Source organism: Loxodonta africana, chromosome 10 (assembly GCF_030014295.1).
Source record: "Loxodonta africana isolate mLoxAfr1 chromosome 10, mLoxAfr1.hap2, whole genome shotgun sequence".
NCBI lineage: Eukaryota > Metazoa > Chordata > Mammalia > Proboscidea > Elephantidae > Loxodonta > Loxodonta africana.
Genome location: NC_087351.1, coordinates 88,503,588 through 88,522,750, shown reverse-complemented (window position 1 = coordinate 88,522,750; position 19,163 = coordinate 88,503,588). Strand labels below are relative to the sequence as shown.

The 19,163-nt window shown below is 40.7% G+C and overlaps 1 protein-coding gene across 8 annotated transcripts in view; it reads right to left on the bottom strand.

Annotated features, from left to right (window-relative positions):
• The window catches only part of GPATCH2L (G-patch domain containing 2 like), a 74,083-nt gene that overhangs the window by 38,449 nt on the left and 16,471 nt on the right, over window positions 1–19,163 (bottom strand). For 5 of the 8 annotated variants that reach the window (XM_023546395.2, XM_023546397.2, XM_023546399.2 and 2 more), the window contains exons 4-8: window positions 13,990–14,166; window positions 11,688–11,767; window positions 8,312–8,379; window positions 2,790–2,844; window positions 275–360 (exon numbers count right to left, since the gene is read on the bottom strand). In XM_023546395.2, the coding sequence (XP_023402163.1) occupies window positions 275–360; window positions 2,790–2,844; window positions 8,312–8,379; window positions 11,688–11,767; window positions 13,990–14,166 (466 nt within the window). Of the gene's footprint in view, window positions 1–274; window positions 361–2,789; window positions 2,845–2,900; window positions 2,941–8,311; window positions 8,380–11,687; window positions 11,768–13,989; window positions 14,167–19,163 lie in introns of all 8 variants that reach the window. The other 3 variants (XM_023546396.2, XR_002785338.2, XM_023546398.2) reach the window with 3 other exon arrangements.

Sequence of the window (19,163 nt, the reverse complement as noted above, 5' to 3'; positions counted from 1 at the left end):
GACCATTAATAATGTTCTTTGAAGGTGGGTCTTAGTTGCAGAAATAATATGAAATATGAGCTTGAAGACTGGGGTCAAAGTTGTAACCTGATCACAGGAAAGGTACTTCACCACCCTGCCCTGGTTTCTTCATCTCTAAAGCATCTATCAACCACGAAGGTTGTTGTGAGGATCAAAAGGTATATTATACATAAAAATACTTTATAATTTAAAAAGTGTTGCTAAAAAAAAAAAACTGTTCAGAAGAAAACAGTAGTCACCAGAGGATGGTTACCTGGCAGAGCAGTGTGCTGGTGAACATCTTCGGTGAGAAGCGTCAGCAAGAACATCCAGGGAATAAAGGGGAGAGAGGGGATTAAACTGCAGGAATAAAGAAGATTATTTTAGTAAGGATAATATCAAAGTGATTTGATCCTACAGAGTAACCTGCTATTTGATTACTTTCCCCTTTGAATGCCCAACTATTTTGCCAACCCAAATACAGACACCATTAAATAAAGTTGCACACTTTCAATATTGTGTCCATGAATGTAGCATACCAGGTCTACACCCACCCACTGCCACAGAGTCAATTTCAACTCATAGTGACCCTATAGGACAGAGCAGAACTGCTTCGTGGGGATTCCAAGGCTGTAATCTTTACAGAAGCAGACTGCCACATGTTCTCCCGCAGAGCAGCTGGTGGGTTCAAACTGCAGACATTTAGGTTAGCAGCCGAGCACTTAACCACCGCACCACTAGCACACCTCAAAAATAAACTATTCCCTGGTAAACAACAATTTTTGAAAATCTGTGACACACGATAATCACTTAAATGGCAGAAGATAGTACTTTCTAACTTATACGAATTAAGGAATTAGGAATTTAAACCTATTGGTTATCAACTGAATATCAGCACTTGTTGCCAAGAAACCTAGCAGAAAATTACCTTTTCATTTCACTATCTTGGCAAGTATTTGTTTCCAGCAAATAATCGGTTAGCACCTAACATCAGCATAGTATAACGGAAACAGAACTAGACTAAGAATTAGAATACCTAACTTCTAGGTTTAGTCTACCACTGTTTGCCATATGTTGAAAATTACATAAGCTTGTTGTGTTTTCCTATCTTTACCTGTAAAACGGAAGTCTCGATATTTGTCCTACGTATTTCATAGAGTTATGGTGAGGATCAAATGAAATACTGCATTTGTTCAACATCTACTGACCTCAAAAGGTGGCTGTGAGGATCAAATGGGATACTACACATACAAGTACTTCATTTTATGTTTGCTAACTTTCTTGGGATTTTTTCCACAATAAACAGTCCTCCCTAAAAAGTTTCGAACTACGTACACCTTAAGACTGGAAGAACTTCGGATGGTAACTTCAAAAATATCTACAAAGAATATAAACTAAACAACTGTTCTATCCCTTGTTGAGGTTCCAATCGCAGCCTCACCAGCTGTGTGACTTTGGGCAAATAACGTAAATCTTATGGACCTCTAGTTCCTCACTTGTAAAGAACAGATGTGGACTGGGTGACTGCCACAGAATGGTCCCCTTCTGCCTTTAGGTCCCCTGATGCAAACAAGGATCCCCAAACTGCAGTCTCTCACATACTGCCTCAATGACTTTTCCATATCTGCAGGCCACTTGCACTATAATTTACTTCATATTTTTCTTCACATCATGTTTTTACTTAGCCTTGTCCTTACTATGCTTTCATGAAATAACAAGCTTAATGTAATGATTACATTGTTCTAAAGTATACTCTAATACATAATTTAAAATAAAAAGTGTCTCCATAGCACCTAAAATTATCTTATATACACTAGCTCTATCTACTACTGTTCTAGTTCATTTTGAAATGGCAACTCCACTATGAAGGTTCCAAGTCTAAAATGTACATTAACTCAATAAGCTACTAAGTAGTTTAAAAAAAAAAAAAAAAACTGAGCAATAGGAAATCTGAGAATTTTTACCTACCAGACTTTGTCTTACAAATCACCAAGATAAAGCAACACTCTCCAAAATCAAGCTTTAAACATTAAAGGAACATACTGATAGCCACTGTGATTTTTTAATTTTGTTATTGAGAATATATACAGCAAAACATATACTAATTCGACAGTTTCTACATGTAAAATTCAGTGACAATGATTACACCCTTTGAGTTGTGCAACCATTCTCATCCTACTTTTCTGAGTTGTTCCTCCCCCATTAACAAAACTCACTGCCCTTTAAGGTTTCCATCTAATCTCTCAAGTTGCTGTTGTCAATCTGACCCCATATAGATAAATCTTGAAAGAAAATAATGTTCAAGGCAGACATTCTTTACTAGTTGAGCTAAACTATTGTTTGGTTTTAAGAACACTTCAGAGGATAAACTGTCAGTAATTTTAAAATTTTTACCCCCACAAAGTCCTAGATAGGACAAGAGGCTCCTTGGGAGTAGCTAGGGAGAAAGATTAAAAGGGTGAGGTTCCAATGCCGCGACCCCAGGGCAGCTCTACCTTCTTCTGTTTGACATGTTTAGGCTTCAACCTAGTACTTCTCAGCAGAGGATTCTGATGTTGAACTAAACCAAAAGCGGATGAGGCTCACTCTGGTTTCTTACTGCAAAGTCAGAAACTAAAATAAAAACAGGATTCCTATGAAAAGTTATTTGTTACAAGTAATAAAACTGATGATCGCAGTTGAACCTATAAAGAGAAAATGAGCTATAGTTCTTATCAGTGACTATCAAATATTCTTGGATAACTGTTCTCCAAGAAAGCCAGAATAGCATAGGGAAGAGGAAACCTTACCTCATGTGCACAAGTGGAAATGTGAGGAAAAGCAGAAGCCAACGCTTTGTTCTTTCTAAAGAAAAGAAAATCAAACGATAAAATAAAGATGACAAAGAAAAGTGATCTTACCTGACTTCGTTCTCTTTTCCCACCTGATGGTAGCCAGAAACTACAGAGACGGAGAGAATAACAAGAAAGAAAACAATAAAAGAAATAGTAGGAAAAGTACAGAGAGAAGGAGAAGATAAAAAGATGTTGGAATAATGAAGTGAAGGCAAAGACGGGGAAAGGTAGAAGTGGGGGAGAGAAGAAGAGAGGTATTAAGTGCGTGTAAGCTTTTTAGCTGAAAATAACTGTTGAAAGGAAAAGCCTAATAATGAGATGTTAAGAACTGGGCAGGCTAGAAATAAGCCCAAGATCACGGTGTGACATCAATGCACTCTCCGCTGTGCAGGAACAGGATCCCTAAATCAAAAAGGGCCATAAACCATACCCACATCTTGCCTACTTCTTTAAGTTAAAAATTAGATCAGGCTGGATGGGTACTGGCTTATGCGCATGAGACATCCAAGAGCCAGCCATGTTAGGGGAGAAGGCTGGCACAAAGAAGAGCAGAATGACTCCCCTATAGCTACCAAATAGCACTTTTCATAGTAATTAGGACAAAAACATGCTCCTCTAAATGTTGTTCTCAGGTACCGTCAAGTCGATTCCAACTCATAGCGACCCTACATACAACAGAATGAAACACTGCCCTGTCCTTCACCATCCTCACAATCATTGCTATTTTGAGCCTGGCGTTGCAGCTACTGTGTCAGTCCATTTCCTTGAGGGTCTTCCTCTTTTTCGATAACCCTCTACCAAGCATGATGTCCTTCTCCAGGGACTGGTCCCTCCTGATAACATGTCCGAAGTACGAAAGACGAAGCATCACCATCCTCCCTTCTAAGGAGCATTCTGGCTGTACTTCTTCCAAGACAGATTTGTTTGTTCTTCTGGTGTTGTTCTTAGGTGCCGTTGAGTTGGTGCCGACTCTTGGCGACCCTGTGTACAGCAGAACGAAACACTGCCCAGTCCTGTGCCATCCTCACAATCTTGTTAGGCTTCAGCCCTTCATTGCAGCCACTGTGTCAATCTATCTTGTTGAGGGTTTTCTTCTTTTTCACTGACCCTCTACGTTACCTAGCATGATGTCCTTCTCCAGGAACTGACCCTTCCTGATAACATGTCCAAAGTATGTGAGATGAAGTTCCACCATCCTCGCTTCTAAAGAGCATTTCTTCCGCTAGTCCGTGGTATATTCACTCTTCTTGGCCAATGCCAGAATTCAAATTCACCAATTCTTCTTTGGTCTTCCTTATTCACTGTCCAGCTTTCATATGCATACAAGGCGATTAAAATACCATGGCTTGGATCAGGCACACCTTAGTCCTCAAAGTGACATCTTTGCTTTTTAGCATTTTAAAGAGAACTCTTCAGCAGATTTGCCCAGTACAACACCTCATTTGACTTTTTGGCTACTGCTTCCATGGGTGTTAGTTGTGGATCCAAGTAAAATGAAATCCTTGACAACTTCAATCTTTTCTCCGTTTATCATGAATGTTCCTTATTGGTCCGGTTGGGAGGATTTTTGTTTTCTTAATCTTGAGGTGTAACCCATACTGAAGGCTGTAGTCTTTAATCTTCATCAATAAGTGCTTCAAGTCTTCTTTGCTTTCAGCATGCCAGGTTCTATCATCCGCATATCACAGGTTAATGAGTTTTCCTCCAATCCTGATGCAGCATCCTTCTTCATATAGTCCAGCTTCTCAGACCCCTGGTGGTGCAGTGGTTAAAGCGATCCACTGTTAACCAAAAGGTCAGTGGTTCAAAACCACCAGCATCTCTGCAGAAGAAAGATGTGGCAGTCTGCATCCAGAGAGATTTACAGCCTTGGAAACCCTATGGGATTGCTATGAGTCAGAATCGACTTGATGACAGTGGGTTTTTTTTTTTTTTAATAAAAACTGAATAAGTAAGCTGCCAAGAATACAACCCTGCTGCATATCTTTTCTGATTTCGAACCCACAGTATTCCTTTGTTCTGTTCAAACAACTGTCTCTTGGCCTATGCACAGGTTCCACAGGAGCACAATTAATTGTTCTGGAATTCCCATTCTTTACAATGTTATTCATAATTTGTTATGACCCACACAGTCAAATGCCTTTGCACAGTCAATAAAATATGGGTAAACATATTTCTGGTATTCTCTTCTTCCTGCCAAAATCCATCTAACACCAGCAATGATATCCCTTGTTCGATGTCCTCTTCTGAATCCATCTTGAATTTCTGGCAGTTCCCTGGCGATGTACTCATGCAACTATTTTTTAATTATCTTCAGCAAAATTTTACTTGCATGTGATACTAATGATATTGTTCAATAATTTCCACATTTCATTGAATCACCTTTCTTTGGAATGGGCACAAATGTGGATCTCTTCCAGCTGGTTGGCCAAGAAGCCGTCATCTCCAGTGTTGCATCTGTTTGTTCAAACATCTCAACGGGTATTCTGTCAATTTCTAAAGCCTTGTTTTTCACCAATGGCTTCAGTGTGCTTGGACTTCTTCCTTCAGTACCATTGATTCTCGATCATATGCTACCTCACGAAATGGTTGAACAGCAACCAATTCTTCTTGGTACAGTAACTGTGTATTCCTTCCATCTTCTTCTGATATTTCCTACATCATTCGGTATCTTGCCCATACAATCCTTCAATATTGCAACTCAAGGCTTGAATTTTTCTTCAGTTGTTTCAGCTTGAGAAATGCCGAGCATGTTCTTCCCTTTTGGTTTCCTAATTCCAGCTCTCTGCACATTTCATTATAATACTTAGCCTTCTCGAGCTGGCATTTGAAATCTTCTGTTCAGCTCTTTTACTTCATCATTTCTTCCGTTTGCTTTAGCTCCTCAACATTCAAGAGCAAGTTTCAGAGTCTCTTCTGACATCCATTTTGGTCTTTTCTTTCTTTCCTGTTTTTTTAATGACCTTTTGCTTTTTTCATGTATTATGTCATTTCACAACACATCTGGTCTTCAGCCATTAATGTTCAATGTGTCAAATCTATTCTTGAGATGGTCTCTAAATTTAGGTGGCTGTACTTTGGCTCTTGTGGACTTGTTCAAATTTTCTTCAGCTTCAACCTAAACTTGCATATGAGCAATTGATGGTCTGTTCCATAGTCAGCCCCTGGCCATATGCTGACTGATGATATTTCTTCATCATCTTTTTCTACTGATTTAGTCAATTCAATTCCTGTATATTCCATCTTGCGAAGTCCACGTATAGTCATCATTTGTGTTGTTGATAAAAGGTATTTCCAAAGAATAGGCCCTTGGTTTTGTAAAATTCTATCATGCGATCTCCAGCATTGTTTCTATCACCAAGCTCGTAGTTTCCAATTACCGATCCTTCCAATCACCAGTAATTATCAATATATCTTGATTGCACGTTTGGTCAATTTCAGACTGCAGAAGTTGGCAAAAACCTTCCATTTCTTCATCTGTGGCATTAGTGGTTGGTACATAAATTTGAATGACAGTCATATTAACTGGTCTTCCTTGTAGGTGTATGGATGTTATCCCATCACTGACAGCACTGTACTTCAGGACAGACCTTGAAATGTGCTTTTTGACAATGAATATGAAACTGTTCCTCTTCAATTTCTCATTCTCGCCATAGCAGACCACATGACTGTCAGATTCAAAATGGCCAACACCAGTCCATTTCAGCTCACCAATACCTAGGACTGCCAGGAGAATGAACAAATCTGTCTTGGAAGTACAGCCAGAGCGTTCCCTAGAAGCAAGGATGGTGAGGCTTCGTCTCACCTACTTTGGACAGTTAACAAGAGTGCATCATGCTTAGTAGAGGGTCAGCAAAAAAGAGGAAGAGCCGCAACCAGATGGACTGACACAGTGGTTCCAACAAGGAGCTCAAGCGTAACAACAATTGTGAGGACAGTGAAGGACCGGGCAGTGTTTCATTCTGTTGTACACAGGGTCACTATGAGTCAAAACCAACTCCACAGCACCTAACGACAACAACAAACAATGCCTAAGATATTCATCTTCAAATGCTCTATTTCATTTTTCACAACTTACAATTTTCCTAGATTCATACTTCGTACATTCCACATTCCAATTACTAATGGATGGTTGTAGCTGTTTCTCTCTTTTTGAGTCATGCCACATCAGCAAATGAAGGTCCTGAAAGCTTTACTCCATCCACATCATTAAGGTCAACTCTGCTGTGAGGAGGCATCTCTTCCCCAGTCATAATATGAGTGCCTTCCAACCTGAGGGGCTCCTCTTCTAGTACTGTATCAGACAATGTTCTGCTGCTATTCATAACATTTTTACCTGTCAGTTTTTTTCAGAAGTAGGTCGCCAGGCCCTTCTTCCTAGTCTGTCTTAGTCTGGAATCTCCACTGAAACCTGTCCACCATAGGTATCCTTGCTGTTATTTGAAATACCGGTGGCATTGTTTCCAACATCACAGCAACATGCGAGCCACCACAGTACTACAAACTGACACAAAAATTAAAAGGAGGCCCTGGGTGGTGGAAACAGTTACTGCTCTCAACTGCTAACCAAAAGGCTGGAGTTTCGAGTGCACCCAGAGGTACTTCAGAAGAAGGGCCTGATGATTTACTTCTAAAAAATCAGCCACTGAAAACTCTATGGAGCCCAGGTGTACTCTGACACACGTGGCATCACCATGAGTGAGAATCAACTCAATGGTAAGTTTTTTTTTTTTTTTTAAGTGGAGAGAGCATATAGAAGAATATAGAGGCAATTGCCTATTTTAAACAAACAAAAAAAATATTTTAAGAGATAGAAAAATGAATTTAAAATAAAAAAATTTTTTAAAAAAAACAGTGCTATCGAGTCGATTCCGACTTGAACTGCCTGGCGGACTTGAACTGCCGACCATTTGGTTAGCAGCCATAGCACTTAGCCGCTATGCCACCAGGGTTTCCGAATTTAAAATATAACATCCTTATTTGAGACTACTTTTATAATGTAGCACCTATAGATATAAAAAGCAAAAAAAAAACCCAAACCCATTGCCATCAAGTCGATTCCGACTCATAGTGACCCTATAAATAAGACCAGAAGTGCCCCATAGGGTTTTCAAGGCTGTAATCTTTACGGAAGCAGACTGCCACATCTTTCTCCCACAGAGCAGCTGGGCAGCTGGTGGGTTCGAACCACCAACTTCTGGTTAGCAGCCAAGTGCTTTAACCACCGCACCACCAGGGCTCCTATAAAAAGCAAAGAAAAACTTGTCTAGAGAGGAAGAGAAAATTACTGTCATGGGCTTAGTATGTAAGCCATGGTAGCTATTATAAACTTTTGGTAATTCTTTATGAACTCTTATAAATCTTTTAAGACCTCTTTCAACTCTAAAATCTGATTTCTAGCCTGCTTCATAAAACATCCCTTTGCTTCCTTCTCCTAGGAACAGGCTAAGACAGACAGTAAATATGTAAGCACTTACTCTTTGTGCCGAGGATCACTAATGATGTGGCCTATCCTCTCTGTACCCAAAGTACTTATGCTCGTCTCCTGAAAAGACAAGGTAGACAAGAGTATCATCCAACCACAAAAACAGATAAATCAGGCCCAATCTGTTATCAAGCTCACACTTTCCCATAACTGTGCCAGCCATGGCAACCTCAAAGGAACCTGTCTAAAGTCAATCTTAAAATCCAACAACTGTATGTCTTTTAATGGGGCTATATCTTAAAAGCATTACATGTTAGCCTAGTGTTATTTTTTGTTAACCATCAAAAACAGTCATTATAAACACTGTCTACTATGTATGGTGTTTTAATACAGTGAGTGATACCTCCTGTAGTTTTTAAAGTATACCAAACACAAAAACGCAATGCCGTTGAGCCGATTCCAACTCATAGCAGCCCTATAGGACAGAGTAGAACTGCCCCACAGAGTTTCCAAGGAGTGCCTGGTGGATTCGAACTGGCAACCTTTTTGCTTAGCAGCCATAGCACTCAAGCACTACACCACTAGAGTTTCCGTTAAAGTGTACAGGAGTAGAAATACATTTTAAAAAATCCAACAGCAGCTAATGTTTAACAGGCCAGCACACCAAGCTTCCGACAGTTATGCCATTATAGCCCCAACAGCCTTCACAGTGAACATTTATGAAGCCCTCACCACTAAGTATCTAAATATCTGCTGATTAAATACACATACTTCAAAGCACTTTTGTGACTTACAAAAACTGTCACCTTGTATCTTGTCCCTTAAATATCATCTTTTTTTAAAAAATAAAAATAGAAGTCTATATAAGTTGGTTCTTAAATTTGGGGTTCTCAAGACTGTAATATGAATGCTTACTCATAACACCACTAGCTATTCAGAAACTAATCATCTCCAGAAAGCTGGAAAATGGCAGAAGGCACTCATCCTTCACTGAACCTGAGTACACTTAGAGTGACTATCAGTGCCCAGCAAAGCAGACCAACACAAACGTGAATAAAAGTTACACACACGTGAGAAAGTTTCGTGAGCCTAAGTCACAGGCAGGAATGTCAAGCCTGTTACTCAACCACATTTGTTTCTACAAAAATGTTATCTGTCAACAGCAACTGATTTCCTCAATGAGTTAGTCTAAACATTAGGATACACGTTTTAGCACATCAACTGGCTACAGAAAATTAATTTGAGGTCAAATTCTGGGTGGGAGTGGAGCTAAATGAAAAGGTTTCATATATTGTATTCTTCATATTCTTTCTTCATCCCTTACGGCCAAGCCTCCTGGTCAGAGACACAGACATGGTAGGAGGGCCAAGGGGAAAGATGGGTGAAAAATGAGCTATTTGTTACAGCAGGAAAATTATTAACTTAAAGTGCCGTAATGTTTAAATTTACAGTTTATTACTGTGTAAATTACAAGCAGTACTTTGCGTAATTAGCAGCTCGCTGGCAGGGAGCTGTGAATGAAACTCATTATTTATAATTTAGAAAAAGAGAAGAGAGATTGGGGGAAAAGGGGGGCAGAGCCATGACCTCCGCTAGAAATGACAAATATCCCTTTAAGGTGATGAAGATGAATTAAACAAGTAAATATTATCCTATTCATTTGAAATCATTAGAGGCACGGCCAACAGGCCTTAGGTCCCTTCCAGGCAAGCTAAAGGGGGCCTTCCAGAGGAAATTATTTACTTCCATAGAAGTGGAAGGCTCTGATTTCATAGAGGCTGAGACAAAGTAAGCGAGGTGGTGGGGAGAACGTGATCTGTCAAGCCTTTCCAATAAAAAGTAAAAGTAAAAACATTTCTCCTTTCCCCACTCCCAAACTCCTGCGTCCCCTACCCCATGTACTCCTCTCCTGCCAGCTGCCCTCTTAGGGATAACCTTCCAGTTAGCCAAAGCAGCAGTTTATTGCCTATAAAATGAATTTCCAAAAGGAACGAGATACTGTTGCTCCAATAGTCAAATGTCTTTCTAATTGGGGATCTGGATTTTAATCTAAAGATAAAAAGAAACAAAAATCCCAGTTCGTCTGGAAATCAACAGCCTCATTTCTTTAACATACATAAAACTTCAGAAATAGCTCCCTGACTAGACTATAAAATACTAGCTCCTTAAGGGCAGGCAGCCTGTGGTACTGACCACTATATCCCTGGCTTGGCACGGAACCTGCATATAGTAACCCAAAAAACCCAGTGCTGCCGAGTCGATTCCGACTCATAGCAACCCTGTAGGACAGAGTAGAACTGCACTATAGAGTTTCCAAGGAGCGCCTGGTGGATTCAAACTGCCGACCCTTCGGTTAGCAGCCATAGCACTTAACCACTACACCACCAGGGTTTCCTCCTGCATATAGCATACAGTAGGCCCCCTAAATGCTTGACTGAATGAACAAGCAGAGAAGGCTCTCAAATGCCTCTCCCTTCCTTAGTCTCTGCCTCCCACCACCTTCTCTAAGTGGGTAGGAGCCCCAGTCTTACCCTATTTCTCAATCTCAATGCTAGGGCAAAAAATAAAACACAAGTAAGCCTGGGTTCAAATCTCTACTCTGCCACTTCTAGCTGGGTGATATGAGATAATACTTAACTACCTTGAACCTACGTTCTCCTCATCCCCTAAAGGAGATTATAACCTTTTTTATAAAGTTGTCGGGAGGATTAAATGAGCCGATAAACTACTGCCTAGCACAGTCCCTAACAAAGGCAGAACTGAATGAATGTTACATGTTCCTGCCCCTACAGCCAAGCAGGGGCTCTTGAAGAAATTTGATAATAGAAATTTTTTTTCTCTTTATTTTTTCTTTTATGAATTCTAGGATGAGAGACCAAAAGACAGAACAAAGATACATTCATGAATTCAGATGGAGTCATAAAGATGCCAACAGTATTTAACTTATACAATAATAATGCGAGATTAATCAAAAGTGCAGAACAACAGAATCAGGCCTGTAGACTGAGAGACAATTGATACTGTAACAACAGTGTCCGCTCTGTCAGAACTTTTGTATGAATTAAGCTTCACCTTTTTTTTTTTTTAATGTGCGTATTCATTCACTGGAAACCCTGGTGGTATAGTGTTTAAGTGCTACGGCTGCTAACCAAAAGGCTGGCAGTTCGAATCCACCAGGTGCTCCTGGGAAACTCTATGGGACAGTTCTACTCTGTCTTGTAGGGTCGCTATGACTCGGAATCAACTCGACAGCAGCAGGCATCCATTCCTTTCCTACATAACGTTCACCCTCGTGAAGTTGCAAATGTTCCAGTTTGCTTAACTAGCTCCAGGGTGTTCTGCAGCCCCTTTGTTTAGCCATAAGGTACACAAATCCCACAGGGGATATTATCTTCCCACTGAGTCCAGTAAACAGTAAGGGCTATCACCTTCCCACCAAGCCTTCTTCGCCCCTTTCTGAGACATCGGGCTGCAGCTCCAGGCAGACGATTCAAGCGTGCATGGTACCCTGAAAGTAAAGAAGAAAAGCTCCGGTTACTGGATGCAGAAAATTCACAAGCAAACATCTGCTTCTAGCACAGGGAAGGCCTTACCACAGGACTGTACTCGAGTAACCCTTAAACTAGCATCAGAAGGCTATCTGCCAAGGATTTATTATTCCCGTGCCTTTGTCACTAGCGGTATGACCTTAGGTGATTGACTTTTGACCCAGGCATCCTCATCTATAAAACAGAGATAATTACTTGTTCAGTCTTATGTCGCAGGGCATGTTTTAAAGACCCAGTGAAACAGCACAATAAAGGTACTTTTTCAACTGAAAGCACTCTACAAATATAAGGCATTATTAACAGTTTTAAAATTGTATGTTCGTTACCACCCCAAAACCATTCTAATTCATAAAATGGTAAAACCAGTATGTATAATATAATCTCATTTTTGTAACTACTGTATGTGTCCTAAGGAGCCCTGGTGGTGCAGTGATTAAGCACTTGGCTGCTAAACCGTGGCTTGAACACCGCCAGCTGCTCTGTGGGAGAAAGATGTGGCAGTCTGCTCCCATAAAGATTACAGCCTTGGAAACTCTAGGGGGAAGTTCTACTGTGTCCCACAGGGTCCCTATAAGCCAGAATTTCCTAGACAGCAACAGGTTTTTCTTTGGATTATATGTGTCCTGAACATAGGAAAAATAGCTGGAAGAATCCACACCAAAATGTTATCAGTGGCATTGTCTCTGGGTATCAGATATCGGCCATTTGAAGTTTCTTCTTGCTGTTCTTGCATATTTATATGTCTTTTAAGTGGCCCATAGAGAACTTTCAGAAATGTCCAATGAAAGCTATTAAGTTAGCAACCCACATGCCTCAAGCCAGGAAACAGTCTTCACCAAGAATCAGCTGCTTTGAGAAGGCAAAAGCACCTCTTTCAAACAGCTAAATTCATCATAACAAAATCCTATATAGTAAGAGTTTATTGCTCTTAGTGAAATTCTGATCACCAACAGGCACTTAACAAATACTTGATGAGTAACTGGTTAATTATTGAGTACTGGGAATCTCAGAATCATGAATAAATAGACCTGTAAATAAATAAACCTCTGAAACAGTTTTGTTCAACTCACATATCGTAAATGATGACCCTGACATCCCAAAGAAATGAAGTGACTTTGTCACAGTCATAAGAGTTGGCTAGACAGTACCAGGAGGAATATTACATTTCCTTCTCCCTGGTCCTAGGCTCTTTCTACCCCTCTTGCTGCATCATAATTGGAGGAAAAACAAAAGGAACATGTGTTTATGTTAAAGCATTGAACAATAGGGTTATTAAAATAAAATTATTTAAAGAAATATTTTTATTATTAATTGTGCTTTAAGTGAAAGTTTACAAATCAAGTCAATCTCTCATACAAAAACTTATACACGCCTTGCTATGTGCTCCTAATTGCTCTCCCCCTCACGAGACAGCACACTCCTCCTCTCCATATAATATATATTCAGCCAGTTCCTGTCCCCGTGTGCCTTCTCATCTCTCCTCCAGACAGGAGCTGCCCGCACAGTCTCATGTGTCTATTTGAGCCAAGAAGCTCACTCCACACCAGTATGATTTTCTGTCTTATAGTCCAGTCCAATCCCTGTTTGAAGAGTTGGCTTCGGGAATGGATCCAGTCTTGGGCTAACAGAGGGTCCGGGGACCATGACCTCCGGGGTCCTTCTAGTCTCAGTCAGACCATTAAGTCTGGTCTTTTTACGAGGAGGTCTGCATCCCACTGTTCTCCTGCTCCCTTAGAGATGAAGAAATTTTTTTAAATCACCCATTAAAAAATGTCATTATACTTTGTATGTGAATGTCCTTACTGAAATTCGTTCTCTTTCAAGGTCTAATCCTTCGGAACTTCCACTGGGTACTAATAACCCATCAGTTTCACACCAGGATAAGCAGCAGTGATATGCTGCTAGGCTTCCTACAATCCGGCACAAATGGCACTGGCAAGCTGAAGAACTGTCCTGCTAATATATATCCCAAGAGTCTCCATGGATGGGTTTAGGTGGGAATGGAGCGAACCTCAAGCTTTGAGGCTCACCCTTAAATCTTCCAGAAGAATCCCTTGCCTAGCCCAAACTTCAGAGAGTTATTGTGTCCTTCCAGGTATGACTGTGTTGGCCATGGGATAATTCTTCCCCTCAAAGAGAAATAAAAAAGTATAAAGTATATTTTGGCCCCTGCAGAACTCACCTCTTTGAGCTGGTCGAGAAGGTAAAAGGAATGTGGAATCTGAAAGCTTATCTAGCCCAGAGTCCATTCTTTCAACTTCAGAGCAACGATCAGGTGTCCATTTGGGCAGAAGATTAGGCACAGTGAATCCTGGGACACATTCGCCTTCATAGAACCAATCGCTCTGTTCATCGTCCCCTAAAATAAAGAGATCACATCACGACCTGAATTTTTTTTTCCCATAATATTTTATTGTGTTTTCAGTGAAGGTTTACGCAGCAGTTTCGGTTCTCATTCAACAATTTCTGCACAAGCTGTTCAGTGACATTGGTTATATTTTTCACAATAGATGAACACTGTCATTATTTGAATTTTGGTTGTTCTATTTTTTTTTATTTTCATTACTCTAGTTTCCCGGCCCCCTTACATTCTCATATTTGTTTCAAAGTAATTGCTGTCTGTTTGGTCTCAGATAGGTGACTTTTTTAAAGGTGCACAGTACTTACAGGTGATATGCAATTTTTTAGTCAATTTGTTATTTACCTACAAAATGACCTCAGGGGTTAGTTTAGGTTCAAGGTTTGAAGAATATCTCAGGGCAACAGTCTCGTGGAGTCCTCCAATTACAACCAATCCAGTAGGTCTAGTTTTTCTAGTTTTTTTTTAAAGGAATTTGAGGTTCTGTTCCACATTTTTCTCCCTTTCTATCAGGGTCCATCTGCTGTGGCCCTGAGTAGAACGTTCGGCAGTAGTAGCCGGGCACCATCTAGTTCTTCTGGACTCAGGGTAGATAAGGCTGTGGTTCGATGAGCTGAACTTTTAACATGCTCTGTGAAAACACTGATGGGGAGGATGATTTTGTAGCACTATAGTTTTGGTTATTCTTTTAAAATAAAACCAAAGAACAAAAAGACTGTTTTTGGTCCTTCTTCTTGATCATATTATAACGAAAACTGGGACATCAAACTAGTTTCAGATAAATGCCATAGTGTGTCAGACTGGACTGCTTTTAACAGTAAATCCTAATAAAGCTACCATTTACTAAGCCCTTAGAACATACCAGGACCCGAATTAAAAATCTATAAACATATCTATCACCTTTTCCAAACCTTACACTAACTCCGAATTACAAATGAGGCAACTAAAGCCCAGAGGCGTCAAGGTAAAATGAGCAAACAATGAAGTTAGGATTTGAACCCAAAGCCTAACAAACTCCAACGTCTGAGGTCGTTATCACAATCTAAACTGCCTCCCATCTACCACCCTCAGTAGCACAAATGATCTTGGGGATTCAAAGTCCATAAATGTTTCTCAATCCAAAACTAGCTGCTCCTGGGGGATTTCTTGCTTTTTCACATTTTTCATAAAAAATGCATGCCCATAGCTCTTTTTTTCCTTGGTATCTCATTAATGGAACAGAAAAGCACCAGGACACTAGCAATTCAAGCTATTAGGAAAAAACTAAACAGAGACAAACAATATAATTCCCCAAGGCTTGTCAAGAAGTTAAACCATTTACCTAAGGCCATACTGCTCATTAATGACAAAGTCAAGACTAGACCCACACATCCAGATTCTTGATTCAAACTTTTATAATGACAGCCATCTCAGCTTCCACTATAGTTTTATTCCTGCCACACAGAATAAGACAGATAACTTCATGTCTGCCATCTTGTCCATCTTTCAAAATAGCAAGGATTAAGAAAATTATTACAAGAACACCTTAAGAATCTATAACACATTCATTCTCTAAAGTGTACTGGATCCCAGGGGAGCTGCTTGCAATACGCCAATCACTTCAAGTATCAGATTCATGGGCTGCTGACACCCAGGATCATGCTTACTCTTAAATCATTGTAGAGATCGCCAACAGAAGCAATGAAAGCTGTGTACTGGAGAACAGCAGCATTACCACTAAAGAAATTACTCAGAGTGTTCCCTTATAAAAACACACCACAAATAGCTGTCTCTCTAAAACTATGTTTCTCAAACTTTAGCCTGCGTCAGAAGCACCAGTTGTTGTTGTGTGCCACTGAGTCAATTTCGACTCATAGTGACCCTACAGGTCAGAGGAGAAGTGTCCCATAGGATTTCCTAGGTTGAAATCATTATAGGAACAGATTTTCAGGTCTTTTCTCCCATGGAGTGGCTGGTGGGTTCAAACCCTGACCTTTCTAGTTAGCAGCTGAGGGCTCAACCATTGCACTACCAGGGCTCCTTAGAAAAACCAAAACCAAACCTGTTGCCATGAAGTCCATTCCGACTCATAGCAACCCTACAGGACAGAGTAGAACTGCCCCATAGGGTTTTCAAGAAGCGGCTGGTGGAGTCGAACAACCGACCTTTTGGTTAGCAGCTGAGCTCTTAACCACTATGCCACCAGGGCTCCGGGGTGCTCCTTAAAGGGCTTGTTAAAACACAGACTGCCTCGGCCCCATCCCTAAAATTTTCAGTTCAATAGGTCTGGGGCAGGATCAAGAATCTGCATTTCCAACAAGTTCCCTAGTGATGATGCCAAACTGCTCCAGGGACCACATTTTGAGAACCACTACTCTCAAAGCACCTCACCAAACCAGGTATGTAGATGAACTAAAGACAGGCATTAGAATTAACAATGATTAGTTTCTATGTACTACCCTATATGAAGATCTTCTCAGCCATAAGCATTCTTAGGCCATTTATTAAACAGCATATTTAGCTAGATCATGTTTACAAATGCTTTTAACGAGCACTAACATAGACTACAGTGGAATTTTTTTGGTTCTCAAGCACTTACTCAAGACTTTTAATAATACAAAAAGGGACTCACTGGACTGGAAGGAACCTTGTGAGATCATCCAGACCAGGAGTCTTCAACCTGGGTTCACTAGGATGCCTGATGCAGGAGTTCCTCAAAAGAGTGCTGCCAGGGAGTAAGGAAGAGGCTGAGTGGATCTGGCTCCTGACCTCCAGCCCCTCTAGAATCTTGCTTTAACCAAAATAGGTTTCATTGTTTTATAATTAAATAGTCTATGTAAAATTATGTTTAGTTGGGGGTGGTGGGGAGAGGTTTCCTCTCATCTTGGTTTCTCAGCAACTATTTTTTAAGAGCTTACTATATGCCAGGCAATGCATTAAATACTGTGGCTGCCAATAATAAGGTAATTCCTCCCTCGAAAAGACACACACCCACAAACAATAAGAATATAACATGGTAAGTGATAAGAAAATAGTAAGTCCAGGGAGCCACGAGAGCACAAAGAAAGAGAATAAGGCTTCTAGGAGATGATGCCTAAACTGAGTCTATCAGCTAGAATCCCTTCAGGAAACAGATGGCACATTTAAATGGGGGCAATTGGGGACACTTTAATGAAGTGATTATTTACAAGGGGATAGACAGCATTAAGAGAAACAATAAAGGGTGATAAGGCACCCTGAAGCTAGCAACTGCGAGAAGTGTTTACCATTCCTAGACCTGAAGAGGCAAGGGGAAAGTGGTTATCAGAGGCCAGAGAGAGAACTGTGGTTGTAGGAGAAAGCTACCAAACAGGAGCAGAGGATCACAACCAGCAATCCAAGAGAAAGGGGGCCAGGAAAAGATATAATCCAATGTGGCAGACTGCATTATTGTTTCCAGTTCTTCACTCCCTCCCTATAATAGAATGATATATCCACACCCTTTGTCCTTTGCTGTGGTGTTCTGTGTGCCCTCCCCTTGCCCCCTATTGACACTGGCTCAGTCATATGACTTGCTTTAGATAGCAGAACATATCGAGACGCAATTCAAGCAAAGGCTTTAAGCACGCATGGCCTGGTTTGGTCTCTTGGCGTTTATGGCCTCCACCACGAGAGGCCCGTGCCTCCCTCATATTGCCATTGCTCCTTTAGTCTAGGTCCCATAATAGGATACACTGAGTAGATATAAACCTAACCTGATGCCCAGGTAAGACTGGCTAAACCACAGCCAACCTGAAGCCCTATAGTAAGAGATGAATGGTGGTTGTGGTTAGCCACTGAAATTTTAGGGCTGTGAACCAGCACTATCACAATAAAAACTTGACTAATACACCCAGTCTCACTCACTTCCCTCCCTCCAATCCTCTGCTGATGCCTCCTATGAGCCACACCCAAAAAGAAGTCAAGAGCAAGAAAGCCTCCTGATGCAGTCTACAAAATTAATCAGCTACCCAAGGCACAGAGAAGAGAGAAAAGCAGATCTAGAGGGGCAAAAGGAGAACTGCGCCTTGGTGGATGACCAGTCACTCTAGGAAAGGTGAGGATGAGATCTGAGGCAGGGAGATCAGCAGAAACGAAGGCACAGAAGCAGGAAAGAGCATAGTTTTGTGCTGACAACTCCAAGCATTTCATTATCACCAGAATATGTGAAGCTGAAACAGTGAAAGGGAGGAGAGCTAAAGCTAGAGAAAAATACTCTGCAATCTTTCTTGATAAGCCAAGGTATTCTTATTAGTAAAGACTTTTCAGAGGCCCAAAATCAATCTGCTGTAATAGGTCCATACTTCCTTCCCCCTCTGTATAATTCTGTATCATAAACTTTAAGAGATGTATTATGATAACTTCAAAGCACTGTGATAAAAGCAAAGAAAAAGCAAATATCTGTCACTCTGAATGGTATATACCAGCTCATTCATGGAAGGACAGTCAGATTTTCCAGATATAAGATAACAAAATCAAGACCCTAGCTAGCGCCTACCTGGCCATACACACGCAGCCTCTAATGACACCTCACTCCCTCAGAAACAGAAAGAGGTACAAATGTATTCACAACCCTTCATTAGAGTAGGAAGCTCAACAACTTCATGGGATCGAAACTTTCTCCAGACTTAGAACTCCTAGGCATGGATGAGATACGCTCCCCACAGTCCCTCTCCAAATCAGGCTTGGATCCTGAGTTTCACAGTCTCAGTATCCCCTCAGTTATTTGAAAGCCTGCCTGGATCAATCTAGATATGAGCCACTGTGCCTCTATCCTTCAATCACTTAACTCTCAGAGAAGATCACTGGATTTCAGAGTTAGAAGGCATTCTGGAGATCTCCTACAAATCCCTCATTGAGAAGACAAGAAAACTACACTCAAAAAGGCCATATGAAATTTTTACTGGCGCATAATTAATGTGGCCCTAAGCAAGTTCTATAGGAACTCTGGTGGTGCAATGGTTAAAGCACTCAGCTGCCAACCAAAAGGTCAGTGGTTC